Consider the following 24,121-nt stretch of genomic DNA (forward strand, 5'->3'; position numbering starts at 1 on the left):
AAATTTATTTGGAAGTAAAATGTCGAATACAAAATGCTGATGGAACTGATTTGCGATATACCGCCGGCGATGCAACCGCAACCGATACTGCATATTTTGTCAACAATGTTCTTCATTCACTGTTTGCCGACTGTACTGTTTCTGCAAATGGAATAAAAATTTCCTCAGCTAATGGACACTATGCTCATAAAAGTTTTATTGAAACAGAATTTTCACATGGAACCGGTGCAAAGGAAACTTGGTTAAAGTGTCAAGGTTACGAGTATGAGCCGAAGCCCGCTGGTATAGCTGCAGCTTCAAGGGATGCAAGGCAGGTAGCTGTGAGAGAATCGGAACAAATTACTTTATATGGAAAGCTCGCTGTTGATTTCTTTTCCTGTGAAAAACATTTAGTAAGTGGTGTTACCTTAAGACTTTCTTTCCGAAGGTCGCAAGATGATTTTGTTACCATTAGTGAGACAGCGGCAAAAAATTACAAAGTTAAAATCGATGAAGCAAACTTATTTGTTAGAAAGATGACAGTGTCAGACAACGTTGTTGGAGCCATTGAAGAAACACTCCTAAAAACTCCGGCAATGTATCGCTACAATGAAGTAATAACAAAAACATTCCTCGCAACAGCAGGTCAACGCAGTTGGAAACATGAAGATATTTTCACAAAAGAACCAATAAGGCGGCTGATTGTTGCATTGTGCAGGAGCAATGCATTCATTGGAACTAACAATATCAATCCCTACCACTATCAAAAGTTTGATTTGAGTGAAATTACGGTCTATCGAAACGGGTTCGCAACAGCTGGCACCCCAATGTTAACAAATGATAACAAGCGCCTGTATTACAATTCAATGAGTGCATTAGCTTATGTTGAAAACGGTCTTGGAATACCACTAAGTGATTTTGCGCATCACTTTATAATGGTCTTTGACTTAACTAGCACGCAAGAGGCGACGCACGATTTTATTCATCCCGAACTAACAAACTCATCATTATCGGTTGAACTGAAATTTGATACTGGTTTGCCAAACAACATTGAAATTTTTTTCCTGGGAGAAAAATCGTCTACTGTGTACATTGACTCTGCAAGAAACGTATCCAAAAATGTTCTACCTATGAATGCTTACTAATGGATGAAGACCAAATTTATTTTCATGTTCAAAAGTGCAAACATCTCAAATTTAAATTTCGAGGTGTTTATGCGGCTGACAATTATCCCTTAAATTTACCAGTTAACAGTTTTATAATTGTGAATGCATCGCGAGCTGATTCTATTGGTTCACATTGGGTGATGCTTGCGAAACGCTACGCACACCCCGTACTATACTTTGCAGATCCGTTAGCACTTCCTCTGACTGCCTATAAAGACATTTTCTCCCGCTTACAGCAATGTACTGATTTACATATGACGATGGATATTATGGAGCACAGAAGAGATATTCAGTCTCCCCTGCAATCAGCAGACTCGCAACTCTGTGGTTTATTTTGCATCTATATTGCTCATTATTTCTATAGCAGTAAGTTTCCATTTGTACCTGATGTAAATGAATTGCAATTGTTGGCATTTTTAAAACATATGGAGTGAAATTGAATTAATTGTTCTATCACAGCTCTATTTTAGACAGTAGAATTTTTACAGAACTGAAAGTTTATTAAATAGTCTGAAGTCTCATGTACAAAACTTCCCTGCCCACTTAAAATTATATCCATAATCTGATAGAGAGAAGAAGAATGTTCACCAAGCATTAGTTGACAAAAACGTTTTACAGTCACATCAGGGATAGTAGAAGCAGGTATGGTAGTAGTAATGGTTGAGAGTCTTTTCACAGGATTAGGCAGAGGAAGTTGTTTTTTAGTTTTCTTGGTTGAAACATGATTAGATTTTGACAAGTACTCCACAGCAACATGTAAGCGAGAAACAATAGCACCATGAGTAACAAAATTTTTCTCGGCAAAATAAGGATTTTAAAACAAGTCACAAGGCAGGTATCGTCGCAGGAGCATACGAAGAAAAAACAATTTTATCTTCGGAACCTGTATCTTCAAAAATGAGATGCCAATGACTGGAACCAAACGAACAACCATCGATAACAGTCGAAGACGAATGATAACCGTATGCAAAATTTTCTATTCCAGAATCTTGAGGTTTTGGTTCTGTGTCGCAAATAGTGTATTTGAATCGTTTTTGAAATTTTTTGAAGTATTCAGGACTGTTTTCGTACATAGCTTCAACCATAGTAAGAGACTAAACTGAGTGAGTAAATAGTGATATACCTCTATGAATTATTGCGTTTGAGTTGATAACATGGTGTAAACAAAATTTCAAGGTCGTTCGAAGACGAAATTTTTTTACATTGTTATTTTTATTGCTTGTAAACAAATTCTGTCTAGACATTAAGTAAACAAACCGAGACATTAGGTAAACAAACCGAATAAGTTTTGTCTAGACTTTAAGAAAACAAATCAGGGTTGTTGAAGTTCTGTACATGAATAAAGGCTGTCGCAATTTCCCGAAGATTTGCAAATTTTGCTGTGATTGGTTGACGACTCGAATTAAAATCTATTTTTAGTAACATAAAAAAATATTTCAACTTTATTGCTCGCATGTATTCATGAATACACTTTGATTTTCTGCAGAACTTGAGAGACATTTGTTTATTCATATTCTAAGACTCAGTTGTCAATACTTTTCGATAAAAATAAAGCATCTATTTGTTCATTCCATAGTTAAACGTACCCAATTATTACAAAATGCCTGCAAAAGATCGAAACCTACCCGTCAACTGTGGAAATTGTGGAAAATCTGTTGTAAAGGCTCATATTGCTCGCCACAGGAAGACATGTATGATGGGGACGCTTTACTGTAAGAAAAGGAATTGTAATTTTGCGACAAAAAAAGCTGCAGAATTGTCATACCATATTGCGAAGGCTCACGGAGCAAAAGTTCGTAATACACTGAACAAGTGTGTTGTCTGTCAGAAACAGTTCCCAAGTTTCTACTCACTTCAACTGCATCGCAAAACGGCACATCAAGCCAGCACAAAAATTGGGCCCTCAAGCACAAACCGTGTTCGTCAGATTATGGAGAAAGTTGATAACGATAGCGAGTCATTGAACGAAGAACTGGCAGCCTGTCAACATTTACTTGACGATATGCATGCTGAGCATGGTAGACAAGAAGTTTTCAACTTCAGTTTATCAGATTTGGACAACAAAAAGATCAATGAAAAAATCGATGAAGTTTTCACAAAATTGAAATGTGCTGCAAAAGTTCACCTGGCTTTGGGGTTTATTTTGCGAAATGTAGAGACAAACGATTACCGATATTATTATCCGCATGAAAATAACTTACTCCTGGATCAAGCTTTTCTTCTAAGCAATAGAAACGACTTATTAAACCTTCAGAACAAAATCGAGAAACTTGACTTGATTGAAACATGTACAAAAGAACGTCAAAACTCAAAATGGCGGTTCACAGTAATCACAAATGTTACCGTTTTTGCAGCGCTTCTTACAAATATACCTATGGGTTGCACTGATACTCCACTTCCAGAACCATTGTTAAGGAACCCTGAGGTTAATTGTCTGGTTTCAAACGGACACGATGAACCGTATAACGATAATTTGTGTTTATTCCGTGCAATTGCAATTCATTTATTCGGATCAATAGATGTTGAACCAAATGCAACTAAAATATTTCACATTTTTGTTACTGCAAGTGGTTGCGACCCCGAACATTTTGCAGGTGTTTCCTTTGATCAAATTCCTATAATTGAAGAACTGATAAAACAAAATATTTTCGTCTATGATTTTGACATTGAAGATGGTGAAATTATTGGTGAACTTGTTCGACGAAGCGTTGAAAGATATGATAAAAACATCAAATTGCTTCGGTATAACAATCATATTTGTTATGTTAATGATATCAACAAATTCTTCAAGAAGTTTCGTTGTCCCAGCTGTGATGTCTTTTTCAACCATTCCGGAAACTTCAATCGTCACTTGAAAACTTGTAAAGAACGAGTGAAAAATGTCTACCCGCGAGGTGTTTATTCTTAGCGAGAAACATTGTTTGAGAAGCTGGACAACTTCTCAATAGCTTATCCAGAAGATGATACTCTCTTCAAAAATTTAGCCGTCTTCGACTTCGAAGCAATATGTGTTCATTCAGTGGATATCAATAACACAGCGACAACATCATGGATTGGTACTCATGTACCTGTATTGGTATCAATCTCTTCAAATTTGTTGGACCATTCAGTTTTCATATGCGAAAACGATCCTAATCGTCTCATCGTATCCTTTGTAGCTCAACTGGAAATACTAGCAGCAAAAAACAAGGTGGATGTGAGATCCAAGTTCTTGGAGGTGGAATCAGAGATCAAAACCAGGTTGAATGATGTTTCCTGTAGACTGCAAATTATTTCCGAAACTCAATCAATTATCAGTAGTGAAACAGAAGATAGAAATGCTTCTAAAAATTTCTTACGATACCAACAAAAGCAGCTCCTTGATCTCCAGTGTCATTTCAATAATTATGTTGACACTCTACCAGTTTTTGGATTCAACAGTGGAAAGTATGATCTGAATTTAATCAAAAGCTATCTCATTCCTCATCTCTTCAACGACAAAGCTGTTACACCTACGGTAATCAAGAAGGCAAATCAATTTATTTCTTTCAAATTTGGGGATATTCAATTTCACGATATAGTAAATTTTCTCGGTGGAGCAACAACCCTGGACTCCTTTCTGAAAGCATATCAATCCGAAGAGACAAAAGGATTTTTCCCATATGAATGGTTTGATTCGCCATCGAAACTTGACTGTAGCCATCTTCCACATTACAATTCCTTCTTCAGCAAACTGAAAAACCTAAATCCACTGGAAAAAGATTTCGCTCAGTTCGAAAAGTTGATTAAATCTGGAAAAGAGGAATCGGTAATTCTCCGGGAAATGGGACTGAAAGAAAAGCCTAGAACTGGAATAGAAAACTATGCTCTCCTAGAAGAGTTGTGGAAGGTGGAGAAAATGAAAACTTTTCGAGATTTCCTTCGTTGGTATAGCAACAAAGATGTTGTACCAACTTTGCAAGCAATGAAGAAAATGATGAAATTTTATCACGATCAGAAGATTGATATGTTAAAGCTTGGGTGTACACTACCCAATTTGGCAAATATCTGTCTTCATAATTCAACTGCTAGAAAGTTTTACCCTTTCATCGAAGCTGACAAAGACTTGCATGAGAAAATACGAAGTGAAATGACTGGTGGTCCATCAATAGTGTTTACGAGGAAAGCTGTTGTAGACAAAACATTCATCCGGAGGTCAAATAATGTCTGTAAAGCAATACTTAGAATAGATGCTAGCCAATTGTACCCCTTCTCCATGTGCCAAGCGATGCCAACTGGACTCTACACTAGATGGGAGTTTGATAGCGATCTTCAAAAGTTCAAAGCTCGTCAAAACAAAATCAGGAAGTTTGAGAACATGGTAATGTCTTTCTATCAAGCAAACAGACCCGAATGTACTATTGAGAGCTTCTATACAACTGGAAAACAGAAAAAAAATTGATTCTTTTACTGTGGATGGCTTTTGTAGTCACTGCCAAACAATTTTTGAAGCCCTTGGATGCTACTACCATTTCTGTCCCTGTAGAGAAACTCAACCAAGTCTTGATAAGGACGAATTTGAGAATGGTATCCGGAAGCGTGAGTCTGATAAGTTACGAAAGCTTTACCTAGAAAAGAAAGGATACAAAGTTATAGAGATGAGAGAATGTGAATGGTGGGATCATGTTCAGAAGAACTCCATGTTGAAGAACCACGTTAGAAAAAATTTCCCCTACAAAATACCTTTGAGCAGTGAGACGCTGTTGATGCGGATACAGGAAGATAAACTATTCGGATATGTACAGTGTGATTTAGAAGTTCCTGAAGAGCTTCGTGAACGATTTGCAAACTTTCCTCCAATTTTCAAAAACTGTGATGTTGGAAGAGAGAATATAGGTAAATTCATGCTGGATTATGCTGAAAGAAACTCCTTATTGTTAAAACCACAACGAATGTTGATTTCGAGTTACAAATTAAACAATGGAATAGTCATAACACCATTATTAAAGTTCTATTTGAAGCTGGGTCTCCGCTGTACCAAAATCCACAGATTCCTTGAGTATATCCCGCAAAAATGTTTCAACGGTTTTGTACAATCTGTTGTTGATGCAAGACGAGAAGGTGATGAAAATCCAGACTCTAGCGTTGTTGCTGAAACTATGAAATTACTTGGGAACAGCTCGTATGGTTATCAGATTATGGATCGAAGTCGACACACAGAAACTCTTTATCTTAACGATGAAAAGACGCATAAAGCTATTAATAATCGTCTTTTTAGAAGATTGAACAACGTTTCGACAGATATATATGAGGTTGAGCTTGCAAAAAGCACTGTTGAGCATCGTGAACCAATAATTGTTGGATTCTTTATCTTACAGTATGCAAAACTGAGAATGCTGGAGCTCTACTACAATTTCTTTGACAAGTTCTGTGATGTTCAGAAATTTGAGGAGCTTGAAATGGACACTGATTCTCTGTATCTGGCACTGGCTCATGAAAATCTCTATGAATGCATTAAACCAGAAATGAGGAGTATTTGGAATGAGATGAGAAGTAATGACTGCACAGATTTTTTTCATGCTAATAGTACAAGTAATTTTTTCCCAAGAACTTGTTGCGATAAGCATATAAAACATGACAAGCGTGAGCCTGGATTATTCAAAGAGGAATTCCGATGTACTGAAATGCTATGTTTATGTAGCAAAACGTACTGTTGCTATAATTCAGTAACGAACAAAACTAAGTTCAGCAGCAAAGGACTTAACAAGAGTGTTCCGGAAGAAAACAGTGATGGACCTTTACAGAAATACAGACGAGGCCTGGACGATGCAGTGAATATAGCCTCAACTAACAGAGGATTCAGAACTATAAATCACCAAATTCTAACCTATGAGCAAACAAAAAAAGGACTCTCGTTTTTCTATCCAAAACGAATTGTGGATGCAGATGGAATTCATACGACACCTTTGATAATCTAAATTTTCTGATTCTTTTCTGATTCATTCATTTTATACATTTAAATCAATTGTCTGCTTGTGAACATGTGATGTGATTATAATAAAGTTTTTTCAAATTGATGAGTCCACTGTTTAAAGTAATCATTCTTGATGGGAAACGCGAACCGGGTTTTAAAAGTTCAAGCTGAGCATGTAAAAGTTTTCTGACTTATTTCGCAAGGTGTTGACCAGATCTGAGACAACCCTGGATGAAAAAATCAAGCACGACTTACTCTTCTGAAATAAAGAAACACCTGGAAATTCCTAAAGTCCCTTTTGTTCTAGCACTTCTGACTGAATAACTTTCATCGTAGCTATCAATAAGAACTTTTTGTGTGTATCAATGTAGACATCCATATAAGGAGACCAATAAAATGTTATTAGTTCAACAGAGGTCTATTTTGATCCATTTTTCTTCCAGTTAACCCAGAGTTGAGTTGATTGTTTTGTTTCGTTTTTATCAGTTCTTTGAGATAATCCTTTTTACCTGTACAGTCTCTGAAAATAGCTATAGTTTGCTGTGACATCATTCATAATAAATATGTGATTTAGGAACTATTAATTACAATCATGAGTTTGATCGATAGTCATTTTATAGAAACCTCTTTATTTAGAATAAGCTTATTCTCAACACAGGTGCTAATCAGAATATTTGAAAGTGTATTAGCACTGTAGAATTTTCGGCCTTACACTTAGTCTTATTGACCACTGTTTGCTACCAAGTAACTTAAAACATTAGCATAAAAAGATGACTCATCTTGAAAGAAGAACATAAACCGACAAATGTCGGAAGAATTGCTCATGAACGAAATGCGAGGCACTTTAATTGATGTTCTTTAGTCTAGACCAATTTTTTCTTTATGGGTGCAAAAAACTTTGACCCCACCGAGACTCGAACCACTGATCTCTCGCTCCATGACCAAACTCACTACCAACTTGGCTACGAGTCACTTAATTTTGCCATGCTCCAACCGCTTTTATATTAGCAACTTTGGAGCACTAGCGATCACTCAAAAATGAAGAACGAAAGCGTGAAAAATTCACTTTAGCAGTCAAAGAATGTTCTAGAGGAAAAGCGCAAAAATGTCAAGTGAAAGACATGCCTAAAAAAGACACACAAGTTTACAATAATAGCTATGAACTGCGTTCAAGAGCAATTAAAATATAACACAGCTTCATTTTCCAATTTGCTATCTGTTAATCTTTTTTTTGTTATTTTGTGATGAAAAATTTAATGAGAAATCTTATACATAAGACCTATTACCAATCTTAATGCGATGTTGTCTTATTTGCAATCTTAATGCGTGTAAAATCTAAAACCTATCTTTATAAATTACTGTCAAAAATCAGATCTTAATTCATGTAAAATCTATTACCTATCTTTATACGTTGTTCCCATAACTCTAATGTTAATACATGTAAAACCTATTACCCATTTTTATACAATACTATCAAAAATCAAATCTTAATACATGTAAAATCTATTACCTATCTTTATACATTACTGTGATAATTGAACGGTGACCAAAATGATTTGAAATCGCTATAGCCTATCTTAAAACATGTGGGTCACCACCCCCCCCCCCCCCGGGTAGCTCCGCTCTTCTATATACTACTACTCTTCTTTATCTTCCGGTTGCTTAGATTGATAGAAAACTTTTGAGAAAAAAGATAGCTAGGTAAGGCGAAATTATTTTTTGTTGAACGAATTATATTTAAAAAAAAGACAAAATTTAAAAACAATAAAGATGTTCGTAAAATGAAATACTTCATGCAATCTGAAAAGAACACCGGTTGGACAATACCCACCAAACAAACATTTTAACAAGTTTGAATTGTAAACGGTAAAAAAGACATTAAGATGAATTGTTCTGTAATGTCAAAGTTTTGTCGATGCCTTTAGTGCCAGAACTGTAACGCCGAAATGTACTCACAAACTCAGGTTTTTGATCAAATAAATAAAAACAAAAACTTTATAGAAAATTAAAACGAATTAAGTCAGAAAACTTGAAATAGTTGAAGAAAATTATTGCAAAATTTTCACATTTCTGTAGACTCCTAACGTCAAACCAACATTAAATGACAAGCAAATAAAATTGTGTATAGATGTATTTAAAAGTCAAACATGTTAAAAACGTCAATTGTAAACAAAAATTTTTCAACAAATCTTCCAAAAAATTACACCAAATTAGATAAGTTTAATTTTGACAGCAACAATAACTTTTGCTCAAAAAATCTACGCATTCACCCAACTAAGAAACTTAAACAAATATAATCGTAGGTTTAAATTCAAGGTTTTAAAAGCCTAAAAAATCGAAAAAGGTAAATAGAGTTTGCAACATTTTCTACAATTTGTTTTTTTTTGAATTGACAATACCAATAAGTAAACGTTCTACGCAGGCATCTAAACAAAATTCGAAATTCAAGCAAAATCATTCTCAACAGTGCTCAAATTCAATTTGAGTCCAGTTTCAAAACAACTTGAAAATTAAAAAAAAATACGAATTAGACAACTAATTTGTTGTCAAGGATTTGAAAACTGACACTTTAATTTACTTTTTTCCAGCAGCTTCAGTGAATTGAAAACTTCAATACTACTGACACCAGATTTTGAAATCCAGGTCAACTTATTTCTCAATAGGAGTTATAATTATATCCCATTTTGAAACAAAAATAGTCGAATAAATATATAAACACACCTAACAATAATACAAGGCACACGAACTTGTTAATTTTTTTGTTTCAAAACTTAGGAACGGAAAAATAGACATCTAAGAAGATGTTGCCGCGGTCATTAATGAAGAGATTAGCTCAAGTTGCCTCTTGGAATTGACGGGCTAAAAGTTTATCAATGTTATAATTTACGGGGAAACCTAATTTCAGGAATCAAAAATTGTCCCATTTTCCCAGAACAATGCAATTCTTCATCCACTTCTCCGTTTCAGAGTATCAACAATGCTATACAATTTATTTTTCAGACTGCAGAAGTTGCTAAACATCATCTAATAGAAAAAGTTTAATTCAAAAGTACTGTTCTAATACTTTTCGTTCAGTTAAAATAATTATCTGAAGGTATTGCCAAAACGAAAAGTAGATACCTAAAATGAGCGAAAACGTTCTTCAAGACTTGTCACCTATTTTACAATTTAAAAGTATCTCAATTTCGCAAAAATGGCGTAACTCTTTTTGAGAAAAACAAGACATAAAACCTGGTTTCTAATTTTGTTTACTTTATTATTTTTCGCGCGCTTTTTTACTAATTTAGAAATTTTTGGGGTATATATCTGCGTTGTAATGTGTTAGAGTCATCAGGTCTATCCTCAGTTTTGGAAGTAAATGGAAACTCAAGAAGGAACAAAGATTTGTTCATTGATTTGCGAACACTCAATAAAGAAATTATTTTCGAAGAAAGTTTTTTTTTACTTTATTCTCAAAACTGTTTTTGGCTTCAGCCTCCTATCGTTCTGATTTTTTTTGTGAATCTGCTTCATTTTCAAGTAAACTTGAAAATGAAGTAAGCTACAAGTAAAGACTCTTCACTTGTAAAATACAAGTAAAGACTCTTTACTTGTAAAATACAAGTAAAGACTCTTTACTTGTAAAATACAAGTAAAGACTCTTTTTGATGGTTCGATTCAGTCTTTCGAGAGCTTTTGAATAGTAACATTTTTGTATCTCTCCGCAAAATATATCCATTAGCAAAAATTGATTGACGTAATTAACTGACAAAAAACCAAGATAGCATAAATTTCCTAATTCTGAAATAAATTTGAGGGTTGGATCAATTAGTGAAACCTAAAACTCACAAAAATCATTCCTGCTCGTCATTAATTCAACTGACCAACAATTAAATTGCAGAGCATTATAGTCTGAACTCCTGCTTTTCACGGAAATTGTTTTCATAGTACTGATAATTGTTATCAACATCATTGTATTCATAATCACCATAATAATCTTCATAATCTATTAGCAGTTCTTGTGGACATTTAGTATTCTTAACTTCTATCATTTCCAAATCAAGCCCACTGTAGGCTAACTTCCGTTCGGCCATCTGCACTAGCTTTGGGTGTGGGTCACGTGACCTTGACATCACAAATGCCATCTCGAAAGGGTGTTCGGTGAATTTTGTACAGAAGTAGACAACTGCAAACTCCTCGTCCAGTGATACGAAATGGTAGTTTGGCTTCTGGTTTTCAGGGCCTTTTTGTGAGAAGTCGGCAGTAAATGAACCTTGGTTTAACGGCGTCCTGCTTTGATTAATGACTTCGTTTTCTAACTGACATATGGTTTTAAAAACCTCCACTAAAAAGATCCTACATTTTTTTGAATTTCGAAATAAGGAAAATTGTTTTGTAGGAGGAACCTATTTTTGAACTAGTAAGTACTTTTTACAACCAATTAGAAAAGTCCGCATGTCAAAATTTTTTGCTCATTACTTGGGTCTTTCCCATTATAACCACCCATGAAATTACATCCCCCCATTATTGTATAATTACCATGATTTGGGGGCTAATGGTTACCTGACCACTAAGCTGGGGGGGGGGGGGGGGGCTATAATGGGAAAAGCCCCATTGCTTTTATGCTCTGCCACTCAAGGTTGAAAGTTTCGTATTCTGCTAGCCCAGTGAAACGAAACTTAGGCATGATAAAACATGATAAAACATGATAAATCTTGCAAAGATCTTGTCATGTTACATGGCAAGAAAACATCAAGATATGTACGAACTTGTATGATCTTTGCATGAGTATCAAGAAACAAGACCTTGGCAAGATTTCCAAGAAATATTAACCATGACATGACAAGATATAACAAGTTGTTAAAACTAAATACCACCTTAAACAAGATTTAGAACGAATTCTGATGACTAAGCACAAATTATCAAGATTTATCAGGGATTATCAAGTATTACTTCTTGCATTTTAACTAAGTTTAAGTCTCAGCAGGAGTATCGAACGACCTTTCTGCTCTATTGGAATGCTAACAAAATTGACCATTTACGATTTTCACCATGAAAAAAACTTGAGTTTTTTTTAATCAAAATCAAATACTGAATATCTGTAAGGATAACAATGATAACATAACGTATATATCCGAACATAACGTAATCTGATCGTTAAAATGAGCTATATAAGAGTACTGTAGGGAGTCAATACTTGTGTACCTAAAACAAACCTAAATTATTGCCTTAACTCGGGGTAAGCCTAAGCTAAACGTTACCTTAACTTCACCTTAACAACAATTTACCTTAACTCCATTATGTTAAATTTACCTTAACTTTACATAGGTTGTAAGTGTCAAAATTTATCAAGATCTTAGCAAGTTACGCCAAGAAAATATCTGCCATGTCGTGATATGATCTTGCCATAAAAAAATTTTTACCTATCAGGATCGTGTCAAGATATTCCAAGTTTTGCCAGAGTTATCAAGATCTTGCATGACATGGCAAGGTGTATCAAGTTTCGTTTCTCTGGGAATCTAAACATTCTGGAAGTAGTTAATATTTCTTTGTTACAATTACAGAAAATTTTTGTGTAGATCGTGTTTGTTGATATTTTATGAAATTAACAAAAATAAGGAAGAAAAGCGTCCTCGCAAAAAATAGACGTCAATTTGATCTTGTGAGAATTGAGCAGACGTAAGTTTTTGAGCAGAAATTGTAACCAGTTTAACGAAAAGTAATCGAATCTTTTAAATTTCGTTGGTTCTTCAACGAAATTCTTTTGCTTAATCAATTGAATTTAAAAACGAAGCATGATGAAGAAATCCTGCGGATTTTGACCTGTTGTCTCTGTGAAGCTGGTAGGCCTTGGTGGAGTAGTTAGTGCATTGATTCCATACATGGAATATATTGTAGCATACTGTTGTATTCACATTTATATACCATCCTAAACAAAGGACAAATCATCACCTTGTTGGTCGGTCAGTTGGTTGGTTGGTTTGTTCTTAGAGGCAACATTAATTGAAACTTTAAAGATCGCAAAATGATAATTGATTTTAAGAAACAATGAGTATTGCTTCTCTGTGTAAGAAAAAATCTCTGTATGTCAGTTTGGCCTCTCCATATTAAAATCTTTTAAAATTGTGCCTCCCCAGCTTAGTGGGTTCATATTATCTGAACCCCCCCCCCAGACGCACGTGCCATTTTCTACATAATGATTTACCATGTATTGGCACCTGCTCTGTGAATGGAGGGAGCATAACGTACTGGGGGGCACAAAAAATTAAACATAATCTTTGCACTCTTTCCAAGTGCATAGAAGACCGCATACAATTTACATGTTTTCACCAATGGGCATTTGACAGTCTCTTTTGTGGTGCAGACTATTACTCTTCTTAGATGATTCAATTTCTGAAATTTTTTCTTTAGGGCCAATTCGAGGCGACAACTACAATCCATGCTGGACGTAAGAATTAATAATCCGAGTTCTTTATTTTTTTGTTTTTGATAGCAATTTGTAGACAACTCTGTGGACGAATCATAAGCATTTTTGTTTCAGATCTCGAGAATTTTAAAATTAAGTTTGTTTTTGCCAGACCATTTGATAGCTCTCTCTATCTCTCTCTCTCTCTATATATATATATATATATATATATATAAAACTAAAGCTGTTAATGTTCTGAGATCTGTTCTATTTTTTTGTATCATGGGCATCAAGGAAAGTTTTATTTCTAATTTGATCAGGTAAATCAATTATGTACACGTAGGACAAAAACACAAAATTTATTAATCCCTGAGGAGCACAGCTGGATATTTGTGAGAAAGACAAGTAACTGTCTGCACTTTTTACTCTCTGCTGTCGACTAATCAGATTTGAATACTTTAGAATCAAATACTTTAGCAATATCCAAGTAAATTGTTATCGGAATGAACTCTCATATAAAACTTGATATAAGATATCACAATATGGTAACAATTGGGTTACTGTTGAATGCTTTTTTTCCAGAAAAAATGTTGCTCAGTGCAAAGCTTTATTCCGAATGTGTTCTTAATTTGTCTGTAAACTATTCTATCTACAATTATAGAAATTGCAGAGTGCATTTCAATTGGTCTGTAATTCTTATTTCACATTCTTCCACTATTTTTTGTGTTGAGGGCGTAAGTGTATGATTTTCTAGACATTCGGAAATTGGCAAGCGTTAATAATGCAGCTAAAATATGTACGAAACTGTTTGTAACGTACAGTGCTCAGGATTTAACGAGGTAATGGTGATATCTGATCATAAGAGTTGGCGCCTGATTTTATTTGTAAGGTTTCTTCTAGCACATCTTTTGCGCTGAAAGTGATATTGACCTGAAAATAATAATAATAATCGCCATAAGAATAACAATCGCCATAATAAAAAAAATATTAATAATAATATTAATAATAATAATAATAAAAATAATAATAATAATAATAATAATAAGAATAATAATAATAATTAAAATAATGATATAATAATAATATCAATAACAAAAATAGTAATAATTTTTATTATTATTAATATTGCTTTTGTTTTTCTTATTATTATTGGTATTATTATTACTATTATTGCATTTAATATTAATATTATTAACAATAATAAGAATTAATAGCAATAATAATGATAATGACAATATTAATAATAAAAATAACAATAAGAATATAAATAAAATGGTAATAATATATTTAAAAAATAATAATTATTATAATAACAAAAATAATAATAATAAAAATTAATAATAATAATAATAATAATAATAATAATAATAATAATAATAATAATAATAATAATAATAATAATAATAATAATAATAATAATAATAATAATAATAATAATAATAATAATAATAATAATAATAATGATTGTAGCAATAAATTTAATAAAATATATTACTATAAAAATGATAAAAATAAACAATTTGAAAACTAGCATTAATTGTTACAAATTGGCTCCCTCTCAATTTAAACCGACACAGCGAGGGTTGCACTGGCATTTTCAAGTATATCAATTTTTTGCCATATATATTTTATATATATATATATATATATATAAAATATATATATATATATATATATATATATATAATATATATATCAGCGTGCGTACCGTAATCGTTGAAGTCGAAGTCGTACTTTGTGGCTCTGCAGCTGGTGCTGAAATCAAAAGCGAGTGGATCCAGGGACTTCATGACCACAAACCACCTGCCCTCCAGCATCTCCTGCCTTACTTTCACAGATCTCACTGTCGGACATTCGAAAGGTTCCTCGCGCACCATCAGATGTTGTTAACAAACAGTGCATTGATGATTACGCTAATTTGGTTCCCAGGTCTAGACCTCGACTAATGAAAAGACTTTAAAAGTATAGGGGGGGCTAATATTGACTATTACTTGGTCCAGCAACTAGTAAAAGTCCAGCTAAAGTCTTTTCTTGTGTTCAGCTAGAGTCTTTTCTTAGCCAATTAGAGTCGAGCAAGGTCTTTTCATAGTTCTACCATTAGTCTTTTCATAACCAAAAAAGTCGAGTTAAGGTCTTTTCATGGGTCCACCATTAGTCATTTCGTTACCAAAAAAAGTCCAGTTAAGGTCTTTTCGTGGGTCCACCATTAGTCTTTTCAAAAGTCGATAGAAAGTATTAGTCTTTTCAAAAGTACATAGAAAAGCAGCACCGGAGCAGTCCAACTTAAGAAACAGTTGGAAAACTGCCAATAGACTTCAGAATTTTGTCAACTCTTAAGATAAAGTATTATGGCATCTGGAGTATATTAGCACATCATTACTTGGTTAAATGAAACCAGGTCGCCTTAGCGCAACTGTCTTGTTCCCATTAGCCATGTCAAAAATCCTATTTTTACCTATGAGAACGAACAGCCACAATTTTCAGATTATTATATTAATAACAATACTGATTAATTTATTTTAACATTTTAAAGCATGTCAATATCTAACCTTAGGGTTATATTCTGAGTAATTTGCATGTTTGAACAAAAAAAAACTTTGCTCGACTTTAATCGATTATGAAAAGTCTAATTGTGGACTCATGAACAGATCTTAATTCAAATTATTTGTTGGTTATGAAAAGTCAAATGGTGGACCCATGAAAAAACCTTGCTCCACTGTAACTTATTATGAACCGCATTTAGCTGGACCACGAAAAAAAACCTTTTTGTCTCTATTTAAAGTCTTTTGTAAAATTTTGGGTCGAGCTAAAGTCATTTGGGAAAATTTTGGTCCAGTTAATGTATTTTGAGAGAAGTGTGGGTCGAACTAAAGTCAAGCATGACTTAATGTCAAACTGAGATCTTTTTATAGCTGAAACGACTCAAGTATGGTCTTTTCATAATACATTTTGGTCGAGTATTGTCTTTTTCATAAGTCTGTACCCAGGCCTGGGTTGTGGGTTGAGCAATGTGTATATGTATGATGCAACGGCAAGGGAGGAGGGAAGATGTGTTATCTTAAAATAATGTTCAACTTTGATACATTTTTACACATATTTTTATACTCATTTTATAGCCGATTTGACACTATTCTGCAGATGGTGCACTAAACACAATTAATTGATTATTGAAAAGCTACTCCAACATACTAGAGTATTCTTTTTTACATCATTACTACTAAAAATAGCACGACGTAATAAGAATATTCTGGTAAAAATTTTCAAGTTGCTGTACATTAAAAATTGTATCAACTATTATTCTTTCTTTCTTTTTCTTCTCAATATCTATTTATCTGTTTTATTTTCATCTGTTTTCTTCCCAATAATCAAACGGATGGCTTCTTCCAACGAAAACCATAAAACACTTTCTTATGATGAAAAAATTTATGGAGCCATTGAAAACCTAAAGCAGATAACTTAGTTACACTAACAAACGTAACCGAAAATCTATGAACATTTTGTTTGAAAAAAAGGAGGAGAATGGAAAAGATAAGCACGAAGCGGAGACAAAAAGGCAAAATCAGATTCCTTCCAACATCTGAAAGAACTTGAGCTCTCTTATCCTACAAGAAATTGATATATTAACTTTTCGAAAGCTGTGGAAACTTGTTTCTAATGAACTCTTGTTTCTAATGACTATCACACAGAAAGGAACAAGTTTTTAACAATGATTCCTGACAGAGATGCCCAAAAAACCGCCAAACCAGCATCAAGTTGTAGTAACGGACTTAAAGATAATTAATATGGTAACTGGTGATAATTTCAAGTTAATAAGCTACTGGTTTTAACTAACTAATTAAACCCCTTTCTAAAAAACAAACAATTTATGATAAATTGAGGAGGCGATCAAGACTTCACAAAACTCTAAACCTCGATAAAATCCAGGAGTAAAAGAAATTGAAAAAAAACTATTATTTATATATTCTACGCTGGAAATACTCCGCAAAAAGAACTGTGGTTCAAATAAAATGACCTGTGACATTTCCTTTTTTCCTTAATTTTGCAACTGTAATTTCATATTTTCCAAACAGCCTTGCATAGAATGCCAAAAAAAGAAAGAGGAACCAAGATTTCCTTCATCATATTTTATTGAACCATAAATGATCTCTTTTCCTTTTCCCTCTAGTTAAATCATTTATGCAAAAGATCGATACAGCTTGAATATTACACACAACAAATTTATTTCATTATTTAATGCGTTGTGGTCATCTACCTCTAAAAATATTAGGATTATAAGAATATTTATGAGTTTTGTAGAGGCTCAATTTTTCTTCTGACAAAGCACCAAAAACTTCTCTTGTGCAAAATTTGTATGTGGCTCATTTACTGGAAAAAAGCAAAAACCGGTACAACTTTTCCACAGCCGTTTTGTTTCCCGAATCAGAGCTGAAATCAGATTGCTTCAATGGATTTCGTAAATCGTTTTCTATTCTCGCAATTTTTTTGGACAGAAACAATAAACCGCAGTTGCGCAAAATATGCTGCCAAACAATTAGAGGGATAAAATGAAAGTAGTTTTTGGGAATAAAATTAAATAAAAGTACTATGGTAAAAACAAGCTGCGTACACCTGGAGAATTTTTAAATGCTAAAATTTAATGGCAAAAACATCAAATAAAAAAACATTCTGAGTTTAAATAGTTTTCTAGTAATAGTTTTCGTCAATCTAATTGTATTGTAACCCCAAGCATAAGTAATCGCTGTGCGCACTCATTTTCTTGTATTTTGTCAAGAAATTTTGGTCTTCTTCAAAGAACTCGCACAATTCCTTCGCTAGGGATGACGTGGGTCTGGTACTTATTTGTTATGTTTTGTATCTATTTTGTTAATTAGAATTTGATTTTAGGCTGAGTTGTCTTTTGTTCCTGAAAATCGGACAAGTCAAATCGCAACAGCGCGTCAAACAGTAAAAGAACCAAGGAACTTAACAGTCCTTTCTATGTAAGGGGAGAAAATGAGAATGAAAACACGTTTACAGATTCTTAATTTCCTGCTTTTCTTCACGTCTTAGCAAGGATCAAATGTTTTGAGCAAAAAATATTATTAAAGGGCGCAATATGTTGCTGTACGTAGCTTATTGGTACCATAGTGCATCTCAGCGAATGAAGTTCCATTTTACGGAAACAATTTAAAGTTCGTTAAAAAATTATCAAAGTTGGACAAAAATCAATAATTCGCCGTCATATCGTCTCATAGCATAGAGTTGACAATAACTCTTGGTAATCAAATATTGCATTTTTAGTTCAGAAAATTTATATAATAAATTACATGTTAATGAAAATTGATGATATTGAGGATAACTTAATCAGTTTATGGAGCCACTCAAAAACAGCTCAATTCGAGAAACGATTACGTTAATTAAAACATCAAATTAGTTGACAAAAAACCTGTAGTTCGATTATGCAGACTTTAATCCTCTTTTTCACCCTGTTCGCCATTGTCGTGTCTGGTTACCAGGGCCGAGGATTTTGCCCAAAAATAACGGGGAAAAGAGTGTGAAAATAATATTTTTACACCGTTAGTGCCCCGCTTATTAAGGGTGGACAAAGTGTAATTTAAAAGTGTAACTTTAAGATTTAAAGGAGGAGTAGGAGTGGATTAACTTATCACTGGTGGTTATAACAACATGCCTGGTTAGGAATTCCCAAGCTGTAGGTTTTCGGGAACATTGTGACCAATTGTAACAGAGCAGCCAGAATATAACCACAAATTGATAGATCATCCATAATTCTACTGTTCGATTATACTGAACTACAAAAGATATTTAGAGAGCTAAAATGTCAAATGTACTTTGCTCTTTAACTATTATTTTTGGCTTTGTTCATTAATCAATACTGACCTTGTCCAGAATAAAGAGCTCAATGAAAACTAAAACATCAAAAGCTGACAAATGGAAAGACAAATTTTAGCATTTCGACTATTATAAGCTTAATCACGTCAAGCCTCTTAATTAGCAATTCTAGTTTAACTCAAGTTTTTTTAAAAAAAATTCAAGTTTTTAAAAAAATTTCTTTTTTGTAAAAAATTTCAAGTTTTTGTATCATGCTCAGAACCGGGAATGACCAATCTAAAAAAACTTAGCAGTCATAGGCACCATATATTGACTTTATAAAGACACACAAGAATTTTCAGTATGGCTGATAATTATTCCCGAATAGAAATTTGCTTGCATTGAAGATCCTCTACGCGTGAAGTACATGCTAGCCTAGAATAAAAAATTGATTTTTCAGGGAAAAAAATTACGTCTTTTGCTGATTTTGGCACTTTTCTCAACAATTAAGCTCTCTTACATGATTTGCTACAATTTGTTTTAATGAAGCGCGTATTCTGTGGGGATTACCGATAATACCAAAAACCAAAAATGTTAACAGAAAGTCAAAAAGAGAGAACAATTATAAAATGACCCGCAAAAAAGTGCAGCATAAAAATATTGTTGTTTTTCAATTTGTACACAAAAACAGAATACAAAAAACCGGAACGAAAAAATGCAAAAAAAGTAGTTCTTAAGTAACACTCTAGAAATATGGAATTTACCTAGCAAATTAATGAATTAATGTTATTGAACCTACACAAAAATGATAACCTTTTTTGAACCGAATTTAGCAAAGGAAGTCTTTTTACGCAATGGGAATCCGACACAAATACATTTTCTTGCAAACAAACGACTTCGAGTCAAGATTAGAGAAAGAGTTGAACTGGCTGTACCTGAAATTGCATCAATTATTATTCTACAATTCTTTTCAATACTCACCTCTCTGTATTTTTCAAACAAAAATGGAACTGAAAATATAATCTTTGGTGATTGGTAAAATGGGGAATGGTTAAATTTTGTATCACTGGTTATGGTTAATTTTAATTCACTACTAAAAATTAAATATTATGTTTTAATGAAAATTTTATGTCATATTAATAACCTAATTCTATGACACGATGGGTCTACGACCATGTTTCCTTACAAAAATGTATCAACCATCTTACTACCATTACTATAAACACTAGCAATCGTTCTAGTCAAAACTTATGCATGACATATGACACCCTCAACAGCAACACTAATCTTGAAAATAAATTGTATTAGTTGTGGACCAATTTGATCACTTTGGTATCTAGTATCAAATACAACAATTTTATAATTAGGGTTAAATTTGCTACAATTCATATATGTTTAAATAAGATCAGCCTATCCATTTAATCTCTATCAAAATTCACTATGTCTTGAATGCTTCATTATAATTTTTATTACCAAAAACAATTTTCATTCTATCTCCTTCTCAGAATGAAACTCACTACCAATCTTACCATATTACTCAGTAACATCCATTATACTAATTATACGTGCATCTTGATTCTCTTCATTGACATTTTTATTCTCACAACTAACAATTAGAGGTGTTGTGCTCTTTCTCTTCCAATATCATACAAAAGTTAGTCAGACCTTTGATGCATTTTTTATAGAATGGCTTTCTTTCTTTATAAGTAAAATCTATATTACTCTTTTTATTTAATCCTTACTGTGCGATTTTCTTATTGTTGTTAGAAGACCTATTGCATGTACCCACCAAGGTATGTATTGCATTTTTATTCTACTACTATTATTTACTGCAGCAAAAGTCCCGTCACCAACAAAATTAACTCCGTATTCTGTTCTATCATTTTTATTACTTTTTAGTATTCACTTGAACTAAACATAAACTTTCTTTAAACTTTAATAAAATCAATTAGATCACTCATCTCACTCAATCATCTTATACATGATAAGCAAAATGAATAAAACGTCCTAGACCCTGGGAATTTTGGATTTATGGCCAGAAGATTGACGACATCGCTGTTAATTGAAACCACTGACAAGCGGACCGAAACACTTGATAAAGAACACGAAGTAGACATATTTACCTCGACTTTATGAGAGCCTTTGATACTGTGCCAAATGTTCAATTACTGAGAGTGCTGGAACAGAACGGAATAAAGGTCAAAACGTTGGGCTAGATAAAAACATTTCTCACACTACGGGAGCAAAGAGTGGCGTTCAATGTGACCAACTCCAACTGGCAACCAGTCCGAAGTGGAATTACACAAGCGTCAATTTGCGAGCCTATACATTTACCATGTACATAAACTCAATGACAGAGTGAACGAATTCACCTATATACATTTCCGCAGAAGACGCTACATTTTTCAAATCAATCTCTAAGGAAGACCATCGAAGATTACTCCAAGAATATCTTAACAATCGTTTAAAGTAGTCCACTTGTATTCTACTAAAATTTAACTCAAAAAAATGCTTTACACTGATGCCGTCAACAAAGTGCAATCAAACCAGACTGGACCGTAAATTGGACAGTGATGAAGAGCTAGCTTGAGTTGATTTTAAGAAAGACCTCGATGTTTGCATAGGCCAGAACCTAACTGTCAATCTTCATTTAACAACACAAGTAAAAAATTCGAAGTCCATCCCTGCAGTCATAAAAAAACTGTCCAATGATGACAATCCAGACTTTCAGCTATGCAGGGCACTTGCTCGACCACACCTTGAATAAGCTAACAAAATCTGGTGCCCTCTACCAAAGAAACAAGCAACATTAATAGAGATTGTTCAACATCGAGCAACATGCATGTTGGGAGAGATCAGAAGCAAGAACTCCCAACATACATTCAAGTTACTCAGGCTACTATCATTGAACTGTGGAAGGAAGAGATGCAGGATGATATAGATCTACATGATTGTGACTAAGAAATTTGACTCGTAGGTGACAACTTGTTTACTAGGACTGAATTGTACAGATGCAAGGATGAACCACAGTAAAATCTTTACCACGAGGCCAGGAACTGAACTGCGGAAGAACACCTTTAAACGGAAGGCACCAGTTGTGTGGAATCAGCTGTCAGACGATGTGATGCCAAGACCAGAAGTCCATCACTGGAGTGTTTCAAAGCAAAACTGAAAAAAACACTCGAACTCCCAACAGTACTACAACCTCGAGTTGATATGAGTAAAAATGGACAAACTCGGAGAATTGATAAGCGCAGGCAAACGCCTGCCGATCGGAATACGTGAAATTGATTTGTACTTGCGCGTTTCATCTCCACTTAAAATGTAGGTTAGATGAGATGGCGTGAGTTTAGATTTCTGCTGGCAAAAAAAAAAGTGTTTCTCAAAAAGTTGATCAGAAGCGGGTATAATTTTACGTTGGTTTACGTTTGTGATCCAGTCTCCAGGTTTACACTGTTTAATTACTCTCAAATCAAGGTTTAATCACGTTTTTTTGATACTGGTATCTTATTTTATGCAGAGTTTGTGCTTGAAGTCGTTTGCGCTTTTGCTTTAGAGCATTCTTTCAGTTTTGAAGTGACTTCTTCTCGCTTACCTTCCTTCTTTTTCAATTGATCTCATTTGCTCTTTCTCCGAAGCAAGTTTGCTTAAACAAAATTCATTGGAGCAGCATACGAAATCAAAAGGTCATGATAGCCGAGTCGTGAATGCATCTGTCGAGGACTCCGGAGGGGGGTGCGCAATCAAAACGCACACTGGATTGATGTGTTTCCTCCGGTAACCAAAAAATTTTGTCTAGGCTACTGGTGGGAGAAACCAGAAGAACGAAGTACAAAGCAAGAGGAAAATCAAATGTTTTTTGCTACCAAAATTGAACTATCACTGTAAAAGAGGCACGATGATAAAAGTATAAAAGATAGCGACTGATAAAATTGTCGCGGAGGCAACAACTGGTTTACAAGGACCAAATTGTAGTGATACAAGAGGGAAAGAAATAAAATTTAACCAGGAAACCAGGAATTTGTTGCCGACGAAGGCACCAATTGAGTGGCACCAAACTGAAGGCACCAATTGAGTTGAATCAGATGCCAGACAATGTAATGTCAAGCCCAACACTGGACTGTTTGAAGGCAAGATTGAAAAATAACCAAAACACTGGTACTCCCAACAGTATGACACTTTAAAGTTTATATGAGCAAAACTGACGCCAATGAGGAGCTGAAGAGCTGATCAACGCAGGCACACGCCTGCCAATCAGAATACGTAAACTTATTATAAAATTGTGCTTTCCATCTCCAACTGAAATATAGGTGAGATGGCAGTAGTTTAAGCCGCCGGTGGTAAAATTTGTTTCTCAAAGAATTTGACCAGATGCGGGCAAGATTTCGAGACGACTTAATTTTTGCTCCGGTCTCCAAATATACCCCGTTTAATTGCTCTCGAACAAGGTCAAACATCTTTTTTTTGGAGGGGTATTTTATTTTATTCAAACTTTCTGCTTGATATTTTTTGCGGTTTTAGTAATAGTGTTTGTAGATATACGTTTAGAGCAACATCAAGGGTTTTTACCCGTTTTACTCTTCAATTGAGTTTTAATTTATTCAGTATGTTGCAGTTTCCACATCTCCAAATTGTTCTCCAGCTACAATTTTTGTTTGGTTGTAATGTCTCTCAAAGAAGTTCCAGTATATTTTGTTCACTGTTATTTGTTTTGCTCAAAAAGTTGTGTGAAGTCAGTGTAAGTTCTAGATGTGTGGTTGAAGAGTGGCTTCGTTTGTCTGAAGATTTTTAAGTAAGTTCTGTTAGTCAGGATTTTTGGTATTTTGTATTCACTACTTTTTCTTTGCCTCG

The 24,121-nt window shown here is 34.0% G+C and overlaps 2 protein-coding genes across 4 annotated transcripts in view; one reads left to right on the forward strand and one right to left on the reverse strand.

Moving 5' to 3' along the window:
• LOC142354759 (large ribosomal subunit protein mL49-like) overlaps positions 1-24,121 on the forward strand; it is a 423,982-nt gene that overhangs the window by 369,951 nt on the left and 29,910 nt on the right. The window lies entirely within an intron of this gene.
• On the reverse strand, positions 10,791-19,246 carry LOC142354303 (uncharacterized). 2 transcript variants are annotated; one of them, XM_075406566.1, is made up of 4 exons: positions 19,131-19,246; positions 15,171-15,327; positions 12,880-12,985; positions 10,791-11,346 (listed from the first exon to the last, which is right to left on the reverse strand). In XM_075406566.1, the coding sequence occupies exons 1-4, from the start codon at positions 19,224-19,226 to the stop codon at positions 10,962-10,964; spliced, it is 744 nt and encodes a 247-aa protein (XP_075262681.1). In that variant the 5' UTR covers positions 19,227-19,246; the 3' UTR covers positions 10,791-10,961. The 2 variants fall into 2 exon arrangements, with proteins under 2 accessions (XP_075262681.1, XP_075262680.1); XM_075406565.1 differs by having other exon boundaries at positions 10,791-11,349.

Source organism: Convolutriloba macropyga, chromosome 15 (assembly GCF_964194025.1).
Source record: "Convolutriloba macropyga chromosome 15, txConMacr16.3, whole genome shotgun sequence".
Classification (NCBI taxonomy): Eukaryota; Metazoa; Xenacoelomorpha; order Acoela; family Convolutidae; genus Convolutriloba; species Convolutriloba macropyga.

Bases quoted from the DNA above. Each gene is read 5' to 3' on its own strand.
- LOC142354303 (XM_075406565.1), bottom strand. From the start codon at position 19,226: ATGGATGATCTATCAATTTGTGGTTATATTCTGGCTGCTCTGTTACAA. The intron at 12,986-15,170 runs GTACGCACGCTG...TCCTTTGTTTAG, and splicing joins CTTCGACTTCAACGATTACG to GATGGTATATAAATGTGAAT. The intron at 11,350-12,879 runs GTCAAAATCCGC...CATTAATCAAAG, and splicing joins CAGCTTCACAGAGACAACAG to CAGGACGCCGTTAAACCAAG.